The sequence below is a fragment of the Trachypithecus francoisi genome, unplaced genomic scaffold (genome assembly GCF_009764315.1).
Source record: "Trachypithecus francoisi isolate TF-2019V2 unplaced genomic scaffold, Tfra_2.0 Lachesis_group0, whole genome shotgun sequence".
In the NCBI taxonomy this organism is placed as follows: domain Eukaryota; kingdom Metazoa; phylum Chordata; class Mammalia; order Primates; family Cercopithecidae; genus Trachypithecus; species Trachypithecus francoisi.
Genome location: NW_022681453.1, coordinates 95,159,331 through 95,184,097, shown reverse-complemented (window position 1 = coordinate 95,184,097; position 24,767 = coordinate 95,159,331). Strand labels below are relative to the sequence as shown.

At 40.0% G+C, this 24,767-nt stretch overlaps 1 protein-coding gene across 1 annotated transcript in view; it reads right to left on the bottom strand.

The window, feature by feature from the left end:
- The window catches only part of PROS1 (protein S), a 101,209-nt gene extending 79,296 nt beyond the window's left edge, over positions 1-21,913 (bottom strand). Inside the window, exon 1 of the mRNA XM_033211570.1 lies at positions 21,494-21,913. Within this exon, the coding sequence (XP_033067461.1) occupies positions 21,494-21,569 (76 nt within the window). The 5' untranslated portion in view covers positions 21,570-21,913. The remainder of the gene's footprint in view (positions 1-21,493) is intronic.
- Between the last annotated feature and the right edge of the window lie 2,854 nt (positions 21,914-24,767).

Genomic DNA, 24,767 nt, shown 5'->3' with positions numbered 1-24,767 from the left:
CAAACTGAATCTAGCAGCACATCAAAAAGCTTATCCACCACGATCAAGTTGGCTTCATCCCTGGGATTCAAGGCTGGCTCAATATACACAAATCAATAAACATATTCCATCACATAAACAGAATCAAAGACAAAAATCACATGATTATCTCAATAGATGCAGAAAAGATCTTCAACAAAATTCAACAGTCCTTTATGCTAAAAATCTCAGTAATCGAGGCATTGATGAGACCTATCTCAAAATAATAAGAGCTATTTATGACAAACTGACAGCCAATATCATACTGAATGGTCAAAAACTGGAAGCATTCCCAGCCATAAAAAAGGATGAGTTCATGTCCTTTGTAGGGACATGGATGAGGCTGGAAACCGTCATTCTCAGCAAACTAACACAAGGACAGAAAACAAAACACTGCATGTTCTCACTCATAGGTGGGAATTGAACAATGAGAACACTTGGACTCAGGAAGGGGAATGTCACACACCGGGGCCTGTCGTGAGGTGGGGTGAAGAGGGAGGGATAGCATCAGGAGATATACCTAACGTAAATGACGAGCTAATGGATGCAGCACACCAACATAGCACATGTATACATATGTAAAAAACCTGCACATTGTATACATGTACCCTAGAACCTAAAGCATAATAATAATAAAAAAAACGGAGGGAAGGAAATAATTTAAAATAGTATTTTAAAAATATTTTAAAATTCCTAATCTGTTAAAAGACATAAGGCTTCCAAGTATATTCATTTTTTGATCAAGGCAAATGGGGGGAAAATCTGTACTTAAGACTTTTTAGGAAAATTTTAGAACTTCATAAATAGAGACAATATCCTAAAATCCTACAGAGGGAAAAAATAATGTTACTGTCAAACTCAGATGGTGTGGAGAAAAGAGGATGAATAAAATTAATTACCTTTCACGATTGGGGCAGGTCAACAGTAAAGTTACTAAAAAAAAAAAAAAAAAAAAAAAGAAAAGCAAAACATGGAAAGAGCTATTTGAAATTAATAATATTCTGATTCTACTTAAAGCCCAGCTATTTAGTATTCTATATAGCTTCAGGTAGGACTTTCTATAATGTTCACATTTCTTTTAGTTAAAATAGTTACACCAACCAAAACCTGATAAAGATAGTACAGAAAAGAAAATACATAAACTGATCTGACAGGAGTATAATGGTCAAATTCTAAATAAATTATTGGCTACTTTAATACAATGGATCCCCAAAACCCCACAACCTGACCAAGTAGATGTTATTCTAGAAATATAAGAATGATTAGGTGTTACAGAATGAGTACAACATCAAATTAACTGCCTAAACTCAATTGAAAAAAAAAAAACCAGAAAATATTTCTGATATAAGAAAAATTAATAATAAAACTTGGGCAGGGGTAGTGGCTTATGCCTGTAATCCCAGCACTTTGGGAGGCCGAGATGGGCAGACCATCTGAGGTCAGGAATTCGAGACCAGCTTGGCCAACATGGTGAAACCCCATACAAAAATCAGCTGGGCGTGGTGGTGCGTGCCTGTAGTCCCAGCTATTCAGGACGCTAAGGCAGGGGAATTGCTTGAACCTGGGAGGTGGTGGTAGCAGTGAGCCAAGATCACACCACTGCACTCCAGACTTTTCTTTTTTTTTCAAAAAAAAAAAAAAGAAAGAAAAAAGAAAAATTAACAGTAAAAGTAAAAGCCTTAGAAATCTACAAAGTGTAAGAATCTTTTTTAACATGACAAAGAGTACATACCAGAGACCAACTACAAAAACATTAGCCAATTAAACACTATTGATATACTCATTAAACTTGAGATCAAGACAAAGATACATAAAATCATTATTATCATTTATCATTGTTCGAAATTTTAGTTAAATAATAATTGATGAAAAGAAGCAAAGTAACAATATTCTATAGGACACGTTATAACATGAATGAAACTTGAAAATATTATGCACAAAGGAATAAGCTAGACACCAAAATATAAGTATGGTATGATTTCATATACATGAGGTACCTGGAGTAGTCAAATTCATAGAGACAGAAAATAGAATGGTTGCCTGAGGTTCAGGAATAGGGGAAAAGGGAGGTATATTTTAAAGGTTATAAAATTTCAGTTTGGCAAGATGAAAAGTATGGCAGATGGATGGCAGTCATGGCTGCACAACGAGGTGAATGTACTTAACGCCACTGATTTGTACACTTAAAGTGGTTTTAATGATAAATTATATGTTATGCATATTTTAACAAAATAAAATAAATATTGTATGGGCAAAGACAAATTAGGATATGCAGGTGAATGATTATCTACCAATGAAATCCAATAGAACCCTCTAAAAATTCATTAGCACTAACAAGAGTATTAAAAAAATCTAGACTGAGATTTTTTTCTATTTTATTTATTTATTATTTATTTATTTTTTTTTTTTTTGAGACGGAGTCTCGCTCTGTCGCCCAGGCTGGAGTGCAGTGGCCGCATCTCAGCTCACTGCAAGCTCCGCCTCCCGGGTTTACGCCATTCTCTCGCCTCAGCCTCCCGAGTAGCTGGGACTACAGGCGCCCGCCACTCGCCGGCTAATTTTTTTGTATTTTTAGTAGAGATGGGGTTTCACCATGTTGGCCAGGCTGGTTTCGAACTCCTGACCTCAGGTGATGCACCTGCCTCGGCCTCCCAAAGTGCTGGAATTACAGGTGTGAGCCACCGCGCCCGGCCTATTTATTTATTTTTTAAGGTGGAGTCTCACTCTGTCACTCAGGCTGGAGTGCAGTAGCGCTATCTTGGCTCACTGCAAACTCTGCCTCCCAGGTTCTCCTGCCTCAGTCTCCAGAGTAGCTGAGATTACAGGCACCTGCCACCATGCCCAGCTAATTTTTTTGTATTTTTAGTAGAGATGGGGTTTCACCATGTTGGCCAGGCTGGTTTCGAACTCCTGACCTCAGGTGATGCACCTGCCTCGGCCTCCCAAAGTGCTGGAATTACAGGTGTGAGCCACCGCGCCTGGACTAGACTGAGATTTAAAAAAAAAAAAAAAAAAATCAGTAGGTTTCCTATACACCATCAAAAATCAGAAAACCTACATAGTGTGTGGTGGGGAGATACAATTGAATAAGAATTATTCAATACAAAGGAATAAGTAAGTCATGGGCAAGAATGATATAGCAAAAAAACATAAGATGTTACTGGAAGACATAAAAAAGTCTTATGTCTCAGGATCCTGAATAGGAAAGTCCAGTACTTTCAGGATGTAATGCCCAAATTAATCTGTAATGTTGATGTAATTTCACTCAAAATCATGAATTGTTGTTGAAGAATTTTAAAAGTTGTTTATAAAGACCATTTAGAATGATAAACAAAGAATAATGTTTAGAAACAGAATATAAATGAAAATAACTTTTAAGACTAAAGATCATATTTTAGTTCTCTAATTTTTGTTTTCCATGGCAGCCTATTTTTGTTTGATGGGTGCCAGATCCTCTCACATTTATTTTATTTAGTATATTAGTTACAAGTTTTTAAAAGATATCTTGTGTGACTTCAATTACCTCTATTTCCTTTGAGGTTGTTTGTTCTATACGTTTCTCTTATTCATTTCTTTCAAGCTCCCGATTTTATGCAGGTATCTGGTAGCAAGAATCTGGCTGTTAGTTACATTTTTCAGATATCAAAAATGTGCCAGAGAAATAAAAACATTGCAAGCATGGCACAGTAACAGAATAACAGATCCATGGAATATGTGTTTATCAGGCTCCAGGATTCTCATGGACCAGTGTCTCTAAATTGCTCTGGAGAAAGAGGCACTCACTAAGCAGGAGATTCCTAGAGTACATCACTGCTGTCCTTAAAGTCTCAGTCAGTGCCAGGACCAAGAATCATTCTCATCAACATTTAAGCTAAGCAGGCCGGGCGCGGTGGCTCAAGCCTGTAATCCCAGCACTTTGGGAGGCCGAGATGGGTGGATCACGAGGTCAGGAGATCGAGACCATCCTGGCTAACACGGTGAAACCCCGTCTCTACTAAAAAAATACAAAAAATTAGCCGGGCGAGATGGCGGGCGCCTGTAGTCCCAGCTACTCGGGAGGCTGAGGCGAGAGAATGGCGTAAACCCAGGAGGCGGAGCTTGCAGTGAGCTGAGATCCGGCCACTGCACTCCAGCCTGGGCGACAGAGCGAGACTCCGTCTCAAAAAAAAAAAAAAAAATTTAAGCTAAGCAGACAACAACACTAGGCAGTGCCACACCACAACAAGGACCTTCATATATTGCAGCCAGACCCGAAACTTGGCCGGTTAGGTTAGCTAAATGGGTTCATGTCTGTCATTTTTATGAACTCTCAATCAATGTAACCTATTTGTGTAAAATTGAGATTTTGTACCCCACTTATCACATTTGGCAGGGTTTTACTATATTTATATATTATTGAGGTGGGAGAGACATTCCTTTATACCACACTAAAGTCAAAATTGAAAAGAAAAATACAAAAACAGATGTGGCTCATAAATAGCAAAAATGTCTGCATCCAAAAACACAATCTGTACTAGTAAAAATCAAGGTGCAAAGTAGGAAAAAACATGCCACTTCTATGAAAGAAATTTAATGCTTTTAATATATATAGAAAATTTACAAATCCATAAGAAAAGAAAAGCTCTACTAGAAAAAAAAAATAAACTAAAAACATAATTAGGCATTTCATAAAAGAAGGGAAAAAAAGACTAATAAGGACATTTAAGAAGTTGAAAGAAACATAAATGTGTATTTGGGCATGATGGCTCATGCCTGCAGTCCCAGCTACTCAAGAGGCTGAGGTAGGAGGATTGCCTAAGCCTGGGGGGCTGAGGCTGCAGTAAGCTAAGATCATGCCACTGCATTCCAGCCTTGGCAACAGACTGATACCCTGTCTCTCTCTTTCTCTTTCTCTCTCTCTCTTTCTTTCTCTCTCTGTTTCTCTGTCTCTCTCTCTCTCTCTCCCCCTTCCCCCCTACACACACACACACACACACACACATACACACACACATACACACAAATGTTATCGGAATTCTTTCAAGCCTCACAAGACAGTAGATACACACAAGGGTGTTTATTATGACTGAATTTCATGATCTTCTTACCCTCACTTTATGATCCAGAGATGCCAGTATTTGCCAAGTTTTTTAAAGCATTTTGGGCAAGTCTCACATCAAACTAATACATCCACTCCATCCACTCCCTCTACCTCCCTAAAAAAGTCTTTAATATGTTTGCATTAACAAAGATTTAAAATGAAGTTAAAGTCCAACTTTGGCAAAGATGAGAGGAATAAGTCACCCTTAAAATCTACTTTTAAAAGCAGATTCCCAGGAGGAAATGTAATAATATGTATCCCAAACTTTCAAAATAGGCACACTATATGGACTTTCAGCTAACAACTCTATTTCTAGAAAATTAAGAAATAAACATGTATATATAAAGAAATATATATGAATGTATGTATAAAGAAATATATATGAATGCATGTATAAAGAAATATATATGAATGTGTTCATTACAATATAATTGATATAAGCAAAACATTGGAGATAATCTAAAAGTCCAAAATATAGTTTTGGTTAAATATATTATAGTAAGCACACATAAAGGAAAATTATGTATCCATTTTAAAGGGTGATATAGATTTCAACTTACTGATATAAAAACAATCATCATAGTTTTATGATATGAAACATCAAGTTACAAAAATTATATAGAGCACAATTCCATGTATTTTCATTTCTAAGAATGTGTATCTGTGGACAAAAGCTTCAAAGAATATAGAACAAAATGTTACATTGGTCTCTGGTCAGTGGTACTAAAGATGCATTTTTTATTGCATATCTATATTTTCAAATTAGATTGCATTAAACAGGGATTTCTTGAATAGTTTTAAAATATTAGGGAGTCACTGGCTTACAGCTGGTAGTGTAAGCCAGGGAAACATACCCAATGAGACACAAAGACCCAAATTCCAAGGTTAATAATGGATTGTATGTTTCAAAACAACTAAAAGAGGACTTCATATGTTCTCAACACAAAGAAATGACAAATATTTGAAGTGATGGATATGCTAATTTGCACAATTAGATCGTTTCACAATGTATAAAAATATCAAAACACTACAGTGTACCCTATAAACATGGTTGTCCTTTAGTATTCTTGGGGGATTGGCTCCAAAACCCCAGCAGATATAAAAATCCAAGGATGCTCAAACCCCATTCTCACATTGTTACGAAGAAATACCTGAGTCTGGGCAACTTATGTTAAAAAGAGGCTTAATTGACTCACAGTTCTGCCTGAGGCTGAGGCAGGTAGATTACCTGAGGTGAGGAGTTTGAAACCAGCCCGACAACATGGTGAAACCCTATCTCTAAAAAAGTACAGAAATTAGCTGGGCGCAGCAGTGCGCCCTGTAGTCCCAGCTACTGAGGAGGCTGAGGCAGGAGAAACACTTGAACCCGGGAAGCGGAGGTTGCAGTGAGCCAAGATCGTGCCACTGCACTTCAACCTGGGTGACAGAGTGACACTCCATCTCAAAAAAAAAACAATAAAATAAAATAAAAGTATTGAATTATCACCCAACCCCCCTAAATTATTATTATTTTTACTTACATGTTTTTGTAAGATATATGTAAAATAAAACCTATAAAACAGGAATATTTAGGTAAAAATAATTTTTATCATCTAATAGAACAAGGGTCAAGACTTCTTTTTCATCACAAAGGTTGTTTTCTTTTAAATTAATGCAATGTTAATCTCAATCAAAGCTTAACAATGTAAAGATAATTTAGGTCTTGCTAATGTCAAACATCATCCTGCCCTTTTTGATTCACCAAATAATGGTATGAAACCCAATCCAACATTTGATAAAATTCCAACATCTGTCAAGACCTCTTCATTCCTTCTTTCTTGTGGATAGTCACAGTTGGTTTTATAGATTAGCTTTCACTAACCTCTTCCTCACTTGCATCTTATAAGCCTCTTTTCTTTGCACTTGATATGGTTTGGCTTTGTGTCCCCACCAAAATCTCATCTTTAATTGAACGCCTATAATTGCCACATGTTGTGAGAAGCAACTGGTGAGAGAAAATTGAATCATGGGGGCGGTTTCTCCCATACTGTTCTTGTGGTGGTCAATAAGTCTCATGAAATCTGATGGTTTTATCAGGGGTTTCTGCTTTTGCATCTTCCTCATTCTCTCTTTGCCTGCTGCCGTTCAGATAAGACGGGACTTGCTCCTCCTTCCTTTCCACTGTGATTGTGAGGCCTCCCCAGCCCTGTGGAACTGTAAGTCCAATTATACCTCTTTCTTTTGTAAATTGCGCAGTCTTGGGTATGTCTTTATCAGCAGCATGAAAACAGACTAATAGAGTACTTAATCAATTTAGATGTGAAAATCGACACTTTTTGAAAAAACATTGGAGGCAGAGGAATTAGGGGTTCAGTTGTTTATATTTAAGCAACTTTTGTAATTTAAAGTTGAAACTTAGAAATGCCACTTCTAGCTGGGTGCAGTGTCTCACATCTGTAATCTCAGCACTTTGGGAGGCTGAGGTAGAAGGATCCGTTGAGCTCAGGAGTTCAAGACCAGCCTAGGCAACATGACCAAAATTAGCCGGGCATGGTGGCTCATGCCTGTAGTCACAGCTATTCAGGAGCTGAGGCAGGAGGATTGCTTGAGCCCAGGAGGTTGAGGCTGCAATGAGCTGTGATCACGCCACTGCACTCCAGCCTAGGGGACAGAGCAAGACTCTTTCTCAAAATAACAACAATAAAAAAAAAAAGGAATTTTAAAATAATGAAAGAAAGAAAAAAGAAATGCCCATTCCTAAAAGTCTTTTTCCACCTCACATCTAGTAATTTCTCACTGGAGAACTTCTCCACAAGCTGCATTCTCTTGCCATGGTACTCAGCTTTCTTTCTCCCTTCTCTGACATATCCTCTTCTCTTGCCCTAATTACCACCTCTGGACATTCTGCAAAAATTTGTTCATTTCTCTATCTTCTCAATCTCCTTAAAAACTAGACTGTCTCAAACTTTAAATGTGGATAGAAATTATCTGAAAGTCTTGTTAAAATGCATATTCCGGATGAGTGCATCTAGGGTAGGGCCAGACATATTTCATTTTTAGTAAGTCCCTAGGTAAAGCTGATGGTGATGTTCCATGGACCACATTGGAGTAGCAGAGTTATAGACCATGTTTTCAGGACTTCACTTTCCAAAACTCAAGCTTCATGTTCCATGTGCTTCATTGAGTTGTAACTATTTGAACTATAAGTAGAAGTGCGTGTGTCACTTTTAAGCTAAGGCTGTTAAAAACAAGTACACCACCTCCATTGTTCCTTTTTTTTTTTTTTTCAGGAACATTGGATCCCATGTATTCCAGATGGTATAACTAAAGATGGAAGAGATTTATGCAAACCACACTGAACTTTATATGATTAAGAAATAAATTTTTATTTTGCCAAGTCATCAAGATTTAGAAATTTGAAAATCAATTTGGAGATTTGAGGATGAATGTGTTATCACTTCATAGACTATCTTATCTTAACCAATATAAGGGTATGAAACATTTAAACTAATACCTGTAACAGACGTTATTCAATAATGTGCTAATTTGTTTCTTTGTTAATAATAAAAATCAGAGGGTTATAATCAAAGCAAACACACATAGATAAAATAGAGTTGTTCAGGTTTATTCCTTGAATAAAATAACCAATAAAACAAAAGAGTAAAAAAAAAAAGCAAAGATGGTTTATAAAATTTTAGAGACTAGTTATTGAGAAAAAAAAACAACACTTTTCTAAATTATCCTTTACTATAAATGGAAAAATTAAGATCCTACAAAGCTTTATCATAGTTTAATTCATGATTCTGAAAAAGGGAAATAAAATTATAAAGTATGTTAAAACTCGAGTAGTCTTTGGATAGATCACCGGGGATGATTGGGAGGATGACAAAGAGGAATTGTCTTTCAAACAGAAGGACCAGCATGTGAAAAGGCCATAGGGGAGAAGGGACAGAGAATGGTCCATTTTGAGAGAAGAAGCAGGGAAAGGTCACTTGTAGGAAGAGATAAGGCTGGAATCCCCTAGATTTTGAGCTTTGTATGCCAAATTCAGATTTCAGAAACAGACATAGGAGACAAAAAGCAGCAGCTGATGCTTTTTAAATTGATTTTATAGAAGCAAATTGCCATGTTATGGTGAGGGCCACATGATGGCAATGGTGAGAGGCCTCAGAAGCTGAGGGCCTCAATCCTATACTTGCAAGGAAGTGAATTCTCCCAAGAATCAAGGGAGCCTAGAAGTGGACTTCAAGCTTCAAATGAGATCTCAACAATGACCGACCCACTGATTTTAGCCTTGCGAGATTCTGAGCAACTTAACTGGATTTGTGCCTGGACTTCTGACCAATGCAACTGTGAGATAATAAATTGTGTTTTCCTAAGCTGTTAAATTTGTGGTAATGTGTTACAAAGCAATAGAAAATGAATACACAAAGAGATAGCACAATTTTTAATCAGGCTGAATGTGGTAATATCGCTGCTTTCATTCCATTTGCTAGCTAGGGCTGCCAGCTTCAGTTCTAACAGTTGGCTTGGTTGGCTAATGCCATCCTAGACCAATCTTGGCACACACTAAATAACATTGAAAAGCCAGACATTCCTTGGCATAATGCAACAGAAAGAATTCACAAAGACTAGGAGACAGAAATTCTGGCTTGAATTTTTTATGTCGCCCCTACCTATTCTCTCTCCTCAATCATCCCCCCTTTCCCCCAGTATAGAAGAGAAGACTATATTTTCACTGATCCTGTGAAAAACAGACTATTGGAGAAACTACTGGAATTTTTAATAAGCATTTTACTGGCAGTTCTTCCTAGATCAAACATGCTGATGGGAGGGACAGAAATGGAAATGAGCCCCCAGATTTCAAGTGCAATGGGAAGAAACAGGGGTGGCTGAGCTTAGGTAACAGCTGTTACTCACTTGAACAAAAACTGGGGTGTGTGTAGTGATCACATCTTGGAGAAAGGATTAACAAGCAGAGATCTCATGCGATTAAATTGAATAGATAACCCACTGATTTCTTCACTGTTTCATGCACAAACTCCCTATATTAGCAAATCGAGGCTGTACTTCAATCACAATACAAATAAATCACCGCCTCTCCTTAATCACTCATTTTGAGTTACCTGACTGATCCAGAATCTCTTGAGTGAAGGAGAGGAGAGAGACCCTTGAAGAAGTATCCTTCTGTTACAGTTTCATACTATAAGCTTTTCTCCTAGTTTCTCCAAACTAAAATAAGGTATCTTACCTGAATAACTGCATTGATGAGAAATATCCCAAAAACCTTTAGTGATTATTAGATAGTGGCCTTTGAGGAAGCAAAATGTCTAAGACCTAAGGTATGCTGATTAACATATGCTGGTTGGAACTGAGGCTTATGCAAGTCAGCTGATAAGCAGAATTCTGTCCTAAAACCATCTAACTATAGGCCCAATCAGATTCAAACCCAAGGCTTTCATTCCTTCCTGAGGACTGAGAGCAGTGGACTATTTTCAGCAAGAGGTTAGTCATGTTGGAACATAGCTGTAGAAGTGAGAGAAGTTGTTATGTACCTGAGTGTCCATCACTAAGGTAGAAGAATAAATTTTGGTAAATGTCTTATTTTTGAGACATATTCCATTTTAAGGTTTTCTACCATGATCTATTTATCATAGGAGTTGAAAGGCTGCCAAATGCAGATGGGAACCATAATAAGAGAATGCTCTCCAGCTAGTTCAAAGTTCAATTCAAGTGCTCTGTCACTTGGCCTAGCCAATGATCCATAAGATCCAACTGTGCTCAAATTTTCTATAAAAGAGCAGGGTCCTCTTCAGAAGCTGCAGCAAGTTTCAGAAGAGAAATTTCAGTAGAGATCCCCATGATTTGTGAACAAGTCTCATTTCCTTCAACAAGTAATTTGTTTTCTTCGACAAGTAATTTATTTCTTTTGAGAAACTGCTCTTGGGTTTTTGTTGTTGTTGTTGTTGTTTGTTTGTTTTTTGGGACTTAAGTGGAGTCTGAAAATCTGACCATAGGACACCTGGTGACCATGAGATTTGAACAGCTTATCATAAGCTGGATGCTATCTTTTCCATTGAGCTATGTAGTTGTGATAGCATAAACCATGCTAAAGTGGTATAAATAGGATGAGACTGAAGGCATAACTTAGTTGCCTACATGGGTTGGTCACTCTCGATTTCCTCCTCACCCTCAAACCCCCTCATTGGTCTCATAAGAAGAGATCTATGACCAACTGGTGAAAATCTCCGGCTTACAAATGTGTTAATCTGTCTGCCTCACTACAAAGGAATACTTGAGGGTGGATAATTTATAAAGAAAAGGAGTTTAATAGGATCATGGCTCTGCAGGCTGTACAAGAAGCATGGTGCCAGCATCTGCTCCCGGTGAAGGCCTCAGGAAGCTTCCAATCATGGTAGAAGGCAAAAGGGGAGCTGGTGGATCACACGGCCAGAATGGGAGCAAGAGAGAGAAGGGGAGGTCCCAGACTTTTAAACAACCAAATCTGACGTGAACCTCTATGAATCTCATGTGAATCTCATTCTTTCTGTTGCATAATCCCCCTTATCACCAAGGGGCTGGTGCTAAGTCATTCATAAGGGACCCACCCTCATGACCCAAACACCTCCCACCAGGCACCACCTCCTACTATGGAAGCCCCTCCCCTCCCCTCCCCTCCTCTCCTCTCCCCTCCCCTCCCCTTTCCTTCCCTTTCCTTTTCTTTCTTTTCTGTTGCGGGAAGTCAGGGACTCCAAATGGAGTGACCTTTTGGAGCCACAGCAGAGGAACATAAATTGTGAAGATTTCATGTTAATATGGACATTTATCAGTTCCCAAATTAATACTTTTATAATTTCTTAGGTCTGTCTTACTTTAATCTCTTATTCCTGTTATCTTCGCAAGCTGAGGATGTACATCACCTCAGGGCCACTATGATAATTGTGTTAACTGTACAAATTGATTGTAAAACATATGTGTTTGAACAATATGAAATCAGTACACCTTGAAAATGAGCAGAATAACAGTGATTTTAGGGAACAAGGGAAGACAACCATAAGGTCTGACTGCCTGTGGGGTCGGGCAAAAAGAGCCATATTTTTCTTCTTGCAGAGAGCCTATAAACGGATGTGCAAGTAGGAAAGATATCAAATTATTTTCCTAGCAAGGAATATTAATATTAAGACCCTGGGAAAGGAATTCATTCCTCGGGGGAGGTCTATAAAAGGCCGCTCTGGGAATGTCTGTCCTATGCAGTTGAAATAAGGACTGAGATACGCCCTGGTCTCCTGTGGTACCCTCAGGCTTACTAGGGTAGGGAAAAAATTCCGCCCTGGTAAATTTGAGGTCAGACTGGTTCTCTGCTCTCGAACCCTGTTTTCTGTTGTTTAAGATGTTTTCAAGGCAATACGTGCACTGCTGAACATAGACCCTTGTCAGTAATTCTGCTTTTGCCCTTTGCCTTGCGATCTTTGTTCTCCTTTTCACCCTTTGGAGCATGTGATCTTTGTGACCTACTCCCTGTTCTTACACCCACTCCCCTTTTGAAATCCAAAATAAAACCTGCTGGTTTTGAGGGTCAGGTGGGCATCATGGTCCTACCGATATGTGATGTCACCCATGGTGGCCCAGCTGTAAAATTCCTCTCTTTGTATTCTTTCTCTTTATTTCTCAGCTGGCTGACACTTACGGAAAATAGAAAGAACCTACATTGAAATATTGGGGGCAGGTTTCCCTGATACTTTTCTTTTCTTTCTTTTCTTTTTTATTTATTGTTTTTTATAGAGTCTCGTTCTGTCACCAAGGCTGGAGTGCAGTGGCATGATCTCAACTCACTGCAGCCTCCACCTCCCAGGTCCCAGCGATTCTCCTGCCTCAGCCTCCTGAGTAGCTGGAATTACAGGTGTACACCACCACGTCCGGTTAATTTTTGTGTTCTTAGTAAAGACAGGGTTTCATCATGTTGGCCAGGCTGATCCCAAACTCCCAGCCTGAAGTGATCCACCCACCGCGGCCTCCCAAAGTGCTAAAGTGCTGGGATTACAGGCATGAGCCACTGCGCCTGGCCAGAGGTCACTTTTCAACATGAGATATGGAGGGGACAAAACATCCTAACCATATCAACAGATGATTCTCTGTGGTATACCAACATGAGCCAGATGTAGACCTAACCATATCAACAGATGTTTCTCTATGGTATACCAACATGAGCCAGATATAGACCTCCTATAAAGCTACAGCCAAAAACTAACAAACTAACCTCTCTCAGGGGCAGTCCTGAGAGGCACTGGAGAAGCAAAACCCTCACTATGGGCAGACATATAAGTGGAATTTCTCATTGTTCACCTTGCCTACAATGAGAAATTGCCTGAGATGGTGCAAATGGCCTTTCCCGAGGTTCAGTGACTTGTAAAGAGGTAGATCACAGGCTTAGGGATGAAGTTCAAGCAAGAATTGTCCCAGAGATGAGAATGTTTGTGTTCCAGATGAACATTCACAAGACAGCCCCACACCAGAGAAGTTCTTAATAATAATGAGGACAGAATGACCTACTTAATGACCGTCAGTTATGTTTCCTCTCAAGTCTATCTGGTGCAAGGACCACAGACTAAAAATTCTAAGTGTCCAGTAGGCAGCATAATTTGGAAGGAAGATAATTTGGTTAAAGACAATGGGAGATGCTCAGCATTGTGGCAAACTGGAGAGAGCACATTCTATCTAAAGAAGGCAGCTCACCACACCTGTAATCACAGCACTTGGGGAGGCCAAGGCGGGCAGATCACAATGTCAGGAGTTCAAGACCAGCCTGGCCAACATGGTGGAACCCCATCTCTACTAAAAATGCAAAAATTAGTTGGGCATGGTGGCACAGCCTGTAGTCCCAGCCACTTGGGAGGTTGAGGTAGGGTGATAGAGTGAGACTCTGTTTCAACAAAAAAAGAGAAGAATGCAGCTCACAATCAGCTTGAGCTGAATCTTACCATGTTGGGAGGTGGGCCAGTGTTGTCAGATGTTCCTTTGTTTTTCAAGAGAAGCCATAAAACCAGATGCTGACATGAAGTGTTCCAATTTTTGATATGTATGAGGGCCAAACACAGAAGTTTATAGGCCACATATGGCCTTCGGGATGCCCTCAGTCTAATGTTTATCCAATGTTTATTTTAAAAGGCAGTCACAGTGGCAAGGATGGAGGCTACACATTGGCCACACTGGATCTGCCACATGAACTTTCCTTCACTAGGGCCCGCCCAGACTCTCGCTATCAAAGTAAAAACACCAAGTTTGTCTGCAGGATTGCTATTCCTTGGGCTGCTGAAAGTTGAACATATGACAAAGTTCAATCAGATATCTGGTGGATTGTTGATTAAAAAGGGCTCTTCCATCACGGAGGAGCAGCATAGGTAGACACACTTTTTGGGATTTTATTTTTCTGTCAGCACAACTATTGGTAGACTTATTCAATGCTTTATGCTAAGCCACACAACACTACCTCTAAGGAATTAACACCACAATTAAGAAAACAAATCAGTGGAATGATTGTAGTTTTCCTTGGCCTTACTGTATATCCTAATACCTGGGAGGAGCTAACCTTACGGAATGATGAACTGACCAATTATTGAGGGCTCACTCACTGTAAGACACAACTATCTTTGTTGTTGTAAGACAACACTATCTTTCTTTTTTTTTTTTTTTTTTTTTGAGACGGAGTCTCACTCTATCACCCAGGCTGGAGTGCAGTGGCTAGATCTCAGCTCACTGCAAACTCCGCCTCCCAGGTTTACGCCATTCTCCTGCCTCAGCCTCCCAAGTAGCTGGGACTACAGGCGCCCGCCACCACGCCTGACTAATTTTTTGTATTTTTTAGTAGAGACGGGGTTTCACTGTGTTAGCCAGGATGGTCTCAATCTTCTGACCTCGTGATCCACCCGTCTCGGCCTCCCAAAGTGCTGGGATTACAGGCTTGAGCCACCGCGCCCGGCCGACAACACTATCTTTCAAAATATGGTTTTTAAAAATGTGGTATGTTCTCTGTACCAGCAATCATTAAAATATAGTGCTATCTGGGCATAGTGGCTCACGCCTGTAATCCCAGTACTTTGGAAAGCTGAGGCCAGAGAATCCCTTGAGTCCAGGAGTTCAAGATCAGCCTGGGAAACATAGCAATATCTCATCTCTATTAAAAATCAAAAAGAACATTAGCTGGTAATGGCATGCATCTATAGTCCCAGCTATTTGGGCGGCTGAGGTGGGAGGATCACTTGAACCTGGGAGATTAAGGCTATAGTCAGACATGATTGCACTACTGCACTCCTCCAGCCCATGCAACAGAATGAGGCCCTGTCTCAAAAAAAAAAAAAAGATTGTAGGTTGGTCCAATAGTACTGAGTTATCAGAGCTTCTTAATATTAGTATCAGTAACCCCCAACTGGCAAATTTGACTGGCTTAAAATAAAATAAAATACAGCGCTATTTTACTAAAGCCGAAATACACAGATCAGAAATAAAAAGAAAAAGGAAAGAAGTACTTGTCATGGTATGATGCTTAATGACTGTTATGGGCTGACCCCAAAAGATGCTGAAGTCCTAATCCCCTCGTACCTGTAAACATGACTTTATTATGAAATAGGGTCTTTGTAGATGATCAAATTATTATGAAATAGGGTCTTTGTAGATGATCAAATTAAGATGAGGTCATTAGGGTAGGCCTTAATCCAGTGAGGCTTGTGCCCTTATAAAAAGGGGAAATGTGGGCACAGAAACAGACATGTATGGAGGGAAAACGATGTGAAGACACAGGAATAATGCCACCCAAGAGCTAAGGAACATCTGAGGTTACCAGGAGCTAGCAGAAAGCATGAAACATATTCTCCTCTCACAGCCCTCAGAAGAAACCAACCTTCCCGATACCTTGATTTTGGACTTCTAGACTTCAAAATCGTGAGACCATAACTTTCTGTTGTTTAAACCACCCACTTTGTGGTATTTTATTATGGCAGTCCTAGGGGACTAATACACTTACCTAATCTCAAATTTTTTACATTCTGTCCTCACAACTGCATTCTGCTCACCTAGAAATTTGAAAACCAAGAATGGTCTCCAAGGAATGCATTCACCAGGGAACCTAACCTATTTTCCACTGAATTACAAGCTAAGACTGCTGTGTTGCCATTTGAAGCTCTTTACCTGCTGAAAATAATAATAATAATAATAATAATAAGAGGATTATGTTAGAAGGAAGACAATAATCCAGGCAAAATAGTGTTGTTGCCACATACTAATCAGGGTTAGGTGTGAAGCCCCTCCAGGATGACTACTGTCCACAGGAGAAATAGGAAAAGAAACAATGGATGGACCATCCACAGGTAGGGACAATAAGGGCTCAGATTCTTCCTGATTATGCTATGGGTCATCTTATTGAGCAAACACAAACATGAGGCCCTTGCATCCTGAGGGCAAGACAGCTATGAAATGGGTAGGGAAACAGTCATAAATACCAGCTCATGCTTGCAACCAAGGGAGAGACAGGCAAGCTCTAAAACCATTACCTGTATTCCCTTGCCTGTATTTTTGTTTTTGCTTTTCCTTTTTTTTTGTTTTTTTGTTTTTTTTTGCATATAAGATGTGTTGGTACACTATAATGTATCATTTTATCCATAAAGCATAGCACAGAAATACAGGAATCATGGCCATCACTTGATGATACCTAGGAAATGGGAGCCTCAAGCCTTCCTCTATGGATGTGGTTCCTGGAACCAATCGAGGAGAGGGTTCTTTCTCTGTGCAGTAGTCAAGTGCATTATATTAGATAAATATTTTCAAATGGTGTGTATGGAAAGAAGGGCAAGTGTATATGTTAGACAGCTAATAATTAGAATATGTAGACTTTTCTTATTTCTGTGTCCTTCCCAGCATCCATTCTTTTGTGGGAACTGTTCTTCCAGCACTCTATGCAATTCTAGTGAGCTGTCAATCATAGGACTCCAGTGCCAGGCTAAGGCAAAATGATCAGGGTCTCCTAGGAATTTGAACTGTTCACAGAGACACACAGGACTGGAAGACAGAATTGAGTCATTTGATTGGCAGCTCCTAAAGTACTGTCACATGAGTTCCCACTGTATAGGTCACCTAAATGTTCACATTCCTGGCTTCTGTAGTCCTGGTTGTTCAGCTAGCCATCCAGTAGCCTTCCAATAAATTATTCAACACCTCCTTCCTTCCTTCCTCTCTTTTTTTCTTTTCCTTTTTTCTTTCCTTTAGTGAGCAAGAGTTCATTACTGTTGTTTATAGGCAAAGAATACTGTATTATCAGGCATAATATTTTGAAGGTTTAAGTATGTATATAGATCCCTCAAGCTGCAAAGATATAAACTTGGTGAACAGAGAAGGCCTATTGTTTCTTAGCATAGAATTAATAGTAGGAGAATATGGCATAGGGTTTGATGTATTGCTGTACATTAGAAATTGTTTCTAACTCTTCCAGCACAAACTCCAACTATAATCTAACCTTGATAACATCTCTCCATCAGCGCAACATTTTGGACTTTTTAGTGAAGATAATTTAAGAAAAGACAAGGCTTCATACATAGCAAATGGAATAGTTAGAGAAGGAAAGAAAAGGGTACAAAAGAGGAGGAAAATATGAGTCAGTAGTGTCTACAGTAGCCTGCACTCACCCAGGGTGGCAGTCTAGATAAGGCCAAAGGGACATCCTCTTTCTCCTATTTCCCCTCACCACATGCGTTAAGTGGGAAATGATTAAAATATGTAGACAGTATCTATTTTATTTTCATTATTTTTGGAGACAGGATCTCGCTCTATCACCCAGGCTGGAGTGCAGTGGCATAATCATGCTCGCTGCAACCTCAACCTCCTGGGCTGAAGTGACCCTCCCACCTTAGACCCCTGAGGAGCTGGGCCTACAAGTGTGTACCAACATATCCGGCTAATTTTTTTTTTTTTTTAATGTCTTTTGTAGAGACAGGATCTCACTATGTTGCTCAGGCTGGTCTTGAACTCCTGGCTTCATGCGATCCTTCCTCCTCAGCCTCCCAAAGTGCTGGGATTACAGGTGTGAGCAACCATGACTGGGTGACAGTATATATGTTAAATACAGAGATTCTCATCCCTCTCTCTCATACATATATGTATGTATATATATTATACGTATTCTGGAAAATTAGTTAATATCTCTGAACAATTTCTTTTTTTATTTTTAAACAAATAAGTTGAATTAGATTATTTCTAATAACTCTTCCTAAAATAAAACTATGATTTGTAAATGTTTTTCTTTAAATCACAACTGTAAGCCAGCCATGGTGGTGCATACCTATAGTCCCAGATACTCAGGAGGCTGATTGGAGGATTGCTTGAGGTCAGGAGTTCAAAGCTGTAGTACCTGTGAATAGTCACCGTACTCCAGTCTGGGTAAGATAGCGAGACTTTTTTTAATCACAAAAATTTTGTTTAATGATCCATAGCTTTCTATGGCCTAAACAATGAATTATAGGCTGGGTGTGGTGGCTCACACCTATAATTCCAGCACTTTGGGAGGCCAAGGCAGGAGGATCACCGGAGGTCAGGAGTTCAAGACCACCACTGGAGGTCAGGAGTTCAAGACCAGCTTGGCCAACATGGTGAAACTCTGTCTCTACAAAAAATACAAAAATTCTCTGGGTGTGGTGGTGCATGCCTATAATACCAGTTACACAGGAGGCTGAGGTGGGAGGATGCCTGTAATACCAGCTACCCAGGAGGCGGAGGTTGCAGTGAGCTGGGATCATACCACTGCACTCCTGCACTCCAGCCTGGGCAACAGGGTGAGACTCCATCTCTAAATAAATAAATAAATAATTCTAAATAAGGGACTACACCATGAATTACAAATAAAATATTTATAACTCGAATTATATCTCAAATTTAAAATCATATAGAGTCTGGGCATGGTGACTCTCACCTGTAATCTCAGCACTTCGGCCAGCCAAAGTAGGCAGGCCGCTTGAACTCAGGAGTTCAAGACCAGGCTAGGCAACATGGCAAAACACCAATTCTACCAAAAAAAAAAAAAAAAAACCATACACACAGACACACACACAAATTAGCTGGGCATGGTGCCAGATGCCTGTTGTTCCAGCTACTCAGGAGGCTGAGCTGGGAGGATCCCATGAGCCCAGGAGGGGGAGGTTGCAGTGAGCTGTGATCATGCCACTGCACTCCAGACTTAGTGACAGAACCAGACCGTCTCAAAAAACAAACAAATAAGTAAAAATAAAGTAAAATTAAATCATATGGATTAAAAACATCACATCTATATCTAAATTTCCTCTTTAGTAAACCACAGATGACTTTTAATCCAATTAAGCAATCAAAAACTTTTTAACTAAAGGCATTATGGGGCCAACTATTCTTTATGTGATATACTTGAAGAATTAATTTGTCTGCTCTATCAGTGTTTATATATAACAAGTGTAATTCCCCATATGTTTATATATAATACACACACACAAACCCATATAATTTTTACCTCTGCCTAGATTCAAAATGTAACAATCTCTACAAAAAGAAAAGGCCTAGCAAATTTCTGTGATGACAAGGAGTTAAGTGTGGCAAGCTACTTTGCCTTTCTCCTCTCCAAAACACTAGCTATGAAGCAAATATTTAATTGTCCTAATGAACTATATAGGTAATAAGCACCTGGAGTTACAAATTGGCTTAATGATAGGGGTTTGAATGCTGAAGTTTTGCAGTTGTAGCTCTTTAATGTAAGATCAAAAAATAATGTTTTAGTCCCAAGTTAGATTTTTAAAGTACTGCATTCATCCTGATGACTAATAGAAACTAGTGGAATGTTAGTAAACTGATATATAATTCTCTAGAAATTTCCATCTTCGAAAAGTTTACTTTGGAGCTCTAGGCTCCTAAAAGTTATTTTTTTTTATTTTTTATTTTATTTTATTTTTTTTTGAGACGGAGTCTCGCTCTGTCGCCCAGGCTGGAGTGCAGTGACCGGATCTCAGCTCACTGCAAGCTCCGCCTCCTGGGTTTACGCCATTCTCCTGCTTCAGCCTCCCGAGTAGCTGGGACTATAGGCGCCCGCCACCTCGCCCGGCTAATTTTTTTGTATTTTTTAGTAGAGACGGGGTTTCACCAGGTTAGCCAGGATGGTCTCGATCTCCTGACCTTGTGATCCGCCCGTCTCGGCCTCCCAAAGTGCTGGGATTACAGGCTTGAGCCACCGCGCCCGGCCAGTTATTTGTGATTTAGAGTTCTCACTCCCATTCCAATTCCTGAAAATAAAACATAAAACAAGAAGGCATTTTTGGCCAGGCGTGGTGGCTCATGCCTGTAATCCCAGGACTTTGGGAGGCCGAGGCGCGTGGATCACCTGAGGTCAGGAATTTGAGACCAGCCTGGCCAACATGGTGAAACCCCGTCTCTAGTAAAAATACAAAAAAAAAAAAAAAAATTAGCCGGGTGTTGAGGCAGGCACCTGTAATCCCAGCTGCTCAGGAGGCTGAGGCATGAGTATCACTTGAAGCCGGAGGCGGAGGTTGCAGTGAGTGGAGATGGAGTCACTGCACTCCAGCCTGGGCAGCAAAGCAGTCCCTCTCAAACAAACAAAAGGGCATTTTTATTCAACAAACACACTTACAACTTTAGAAAACAAATTAACTGACCACTAAAATGTACTAATTGCCTTGCTATTCCTTATATATTTTTCAGAGAAAACTTAATATCCTGTCTTGAACCCGGGCATAAGGACGTAAAGAACTTGAAACACAAAGATAAAGAATTCATGCCACCACCTCAGATCAGTGGCACAGTGTTAAAAAATCCTCAGTACAAACGATCTGAGAAATAGAATACAGTATTTAACAGTCCTTTTGATTTCAGGGTTAGAAAGTGACATATATCTACTGCTATACAAACCCTCAGTCATCCTAAAACAGGTCGTTAATGTGAGACAAGCAAACCAAGCTCAAAGTCCAGAAATTGCAAAAGGGAGGTAGGTTTCAGGAGACCGGTGTAGGTTGGGGGCAGGCGCCTGGACAAAGGGAAAACACAGTGTGTTACGTTTTCTTCCCTACTCATATACTAGAATCTGCTCATCCTGACTGGGAACTTCAGCTTTGAAGGGAAACGGGCAGGTGTTCTCATCCCTCCATTGATACTTAGTGTCAACCAGGTTCTTACATCTGTACTGTAGGCAATACATTCTCGCAACTGTGCAAATAGTGATCCAGCCCCACCATTACACTGCTTGCTCTATCCACGGCTGTTTCCATCCGCTGGGTGTCTGTCGGTACTTACTGGAAACTTTCTAGGAGGCTGCAGTTCTAGAGAAGAAAATCCTACTAACCAGGGCACGTAGTTCAGTCGACAATGCTGGGGAAGGGAGAAGAGACGCTATTGATTACTCACAGTTTGCCTCTGAGACGGGAAGCACTAGGAGGAGACACGCCAGCAGCGCCCCGCAGCGCCCACCCAGGACCCTCATTTCGAAGCGCGCGGAGGCGCGGGCGGGGACGGTGGCGCGTCGCGGCGGGGACCGGAGCGCTGGGCGCCGCGGAGCTGCGAGCTTGTGCGCCTCGGTCTGAGCAGTGCTGCGCGGCGGCGCCTGCGACCCAGCGAGCCTTGGCGGAACAGCCGGGGGCGGAGGGGACCGCCCGCTCCCAGCCCCCAGTCCGAGAGGGGAAGTGATAACAAGGACATTTCCAGGAAGCTTTTCGGAGCTGGGGGATGGGCTCTAGTGTTGGAGGCCTAGTAAACACTGCCGAGACGTCCTTCCTCACCAGCACCCTAGTTGCTGCTTTTCGTTCTTTTCCTCCACAGTGTGAAGTTTCCGAAGGGGAAGGGGTGGGGAACGCAGTTATCTGACTGGTCAAGAGAACTTCCAGGGTTCAAGAGGACAGGATCGCTAGGTTCAAAAGGAGAAATAGTGAGACACTGACTTGTCCCTGAAAATATTAACCAAAACCTGGAACTCAATGAGGACTTTAGGAAGAACTATGGTGATAGTAAAAGCAAATGGGGTCATTTTGATCATCCACATGTTTTTTTGGTCTTTATGCCATACAGGCATACAAAAAATATAAAGAATATGAAGAAAAGAAGGAAATATTAGAATAATCTGCCTTAAAAAAAATCTTGCTCCTCTAAAGATTTCAGTTGAAAGTGAATATCTATACATCTACCTATTTAGTAATTTAAATTTTTTTTTTTTTTTTTTTTTTTGAGACAGAGTCTCACTCTGTGGCCCAGGATGGAGTGCAGTGGCGCAATTTCGGCTCACTGCAACCTCCACCTCCCGAGTTCAAGTCATTCTCCTGTCTCAGTCTCCTGAGTAACTGGGATTACAGGCACCCGCCACCATGCCTTGCTAGTTTTTTTTGTATTTTTAGTAGAGACAGAGTTTCACCATGTTGACCAGGCTGGTTTTGAACTCCTGACCACAAGGGATCCACCTGCCTCGGCCTCCCAAAGTGCTGGGATTACAGGCGTGAACCTTGCACCTGGCCTTATTTATTTATTTATGTAAGACAGGGTCTCACTGGGTTGCCCAGACTGGACTGCAGTGGTGTAATCATAGCTCACTGCAGCCTCAAACTTCTGGGCGCAAATAATCCTCCTGCCTCAGTCTCCTGAGTACCTAGGACTACAGTCAAACACCACTATGCCAGGCTAATTTTTAATTTATTTTTTTGGTAGAGATGGTATCTCGCTGTGTTGCCCAGGCTGGTCTGGAACTCCTGACCTCAAGTAGTCCTCTTGCCTTGGCCTCCCAAAGCTTTGTGATTACAGGGGTGAGCCACTTCTCCAGGCCTGAATATCTTTTTAACACCACAAAATTTCATCACACTGCCAGTAATAATTATCAGCACTGAAAATTATGTGTCCTACATTATAACGTCAAACTTTGTAAAACCATCTGGAATCTATTAATATACAATTTGATAATACATCTTTGGATAAAATTCTGGGTTTTTAATTAATCTCAGAAGTGAACTTTGTGAAAGTGATATCTGGCTTTAGCTCAATATGAATTGCCACTTGGTAATCTCATTCAGCCAAACTTTGGTTTTGATACAGACCTTAATACACAATTAAAAGCTGTCCAAAATTTAACTTTTAATCTAATCTCATTCATAATCTTAATCCCATCATTTTATCCACTTTTACACTTCTCCATATCATCTTCTACCAACATAGTGTCTAATTTACTTATTATTTATATTTATTATCCATTTCATCTGTCTTCACCAGTAGAATGTAAGATTCATGAGGGCAGGAATTTTTAAAGGTTTTGTTCACAATTATATTATTAGTGCTTAGAACAGTGACTGGTACGTAAACATTTCATTCAGTTTAATTCAACAATGTGTGCCTGGGAATATTTATGCCAAAATGTCAACAATTATCCTGAAATGACAATGTTAACTAGAATCATAGCAGCATGACTCTTTTCATCATTCAGAATAAACCAGATTACACACTAAAAAGCCAGAAAATTAGTGTTTTAGATAACAAGTGTTTATTTCTTGCTCATTGGAAGTCCACTACAAGTCTGCATGACTTTCCAGGTAACTATCTTCCATGTGTTAACTCAGCAATTCATACTGCTTTGATTTTACAGTCTCTCAAAGTCAACATAGTCTTGTACAATTACCATTGAAAGAAAAGAGAGAACATTGAGAATTGTGCCCCAGCTCTTAAATAGTTTTACCAAGAAGTGACATACCACTTACATTTCATTAGATAAAGCAAGGCATGAGGTATGCCTGACTTGAAGAGGGTGGGAATAACTGTTATTTCATGGGCCTGTAAGGAAAGAGAACTAGACATGGTGAACAGCACTTATGGCTACAAAATCACTTAAGATATTCAAAAACTAAGAGTCAGCTTTGCTAAGGGACTGCATGTTGGCACCAGGAATGCTCAGTAATGTTATCACTAGCAGAACTGGGGAAGGCAAGAAGTAGAGCAGGTGCTTGAATGGTATTGTTTCATTATGACATGGCTGAGAAAAATACAATGAATTACTGGCCCAGGCGACTGTGTGTATGGAGTTTGCATGTTCTCCCCACATCTGCATGGGTTTTCTCCAGGTATTCCAGCTTCCTCCCACATCTGAAAGATGTGCATGTTAGGTGAATTGGTGTGTCTAACCTGTCCCAGTGTGAGTGTGGGTGTGTATGAGAGCACCCTGTGATGGAATGGTGTCCTGTCGAGGGCTAGTTCTCACCTTTCACCCTGAGATGCCACCTATGTCCCTGAACTGAAATAAGTGGACAAATAATTATCTTACTTGTTGTCATTAATCTTTCTTAAATGTATGCATAACTCACATTTATTTCAACGTTTACTATTACTAGGGTTTTCATCTTTATTTTGAAGTTTGGTGATGTTTTTGTGACCAGAAATGTACCATAGGAACTTAATTCTGGTTTATATCAATTTGTCTATGGTAAAATTGGTTTTATTATATGTTATTTTGTTTGAAATTATAGTTTCTAAGAAACTCTGGATGAAGATAAATGAGAATTTACTGCAAAACTGGTGTTGAGTATATATTTGTAAAAAACAGTACGGAGTATGGTTCCAAAAATGCTCAAGAAACATACACATTGCAAGACCCTTCAGTCACAGAAGTAATAATCAATTTCCACAAGAGAACATGTTTTAAAAAAGAAAAGCA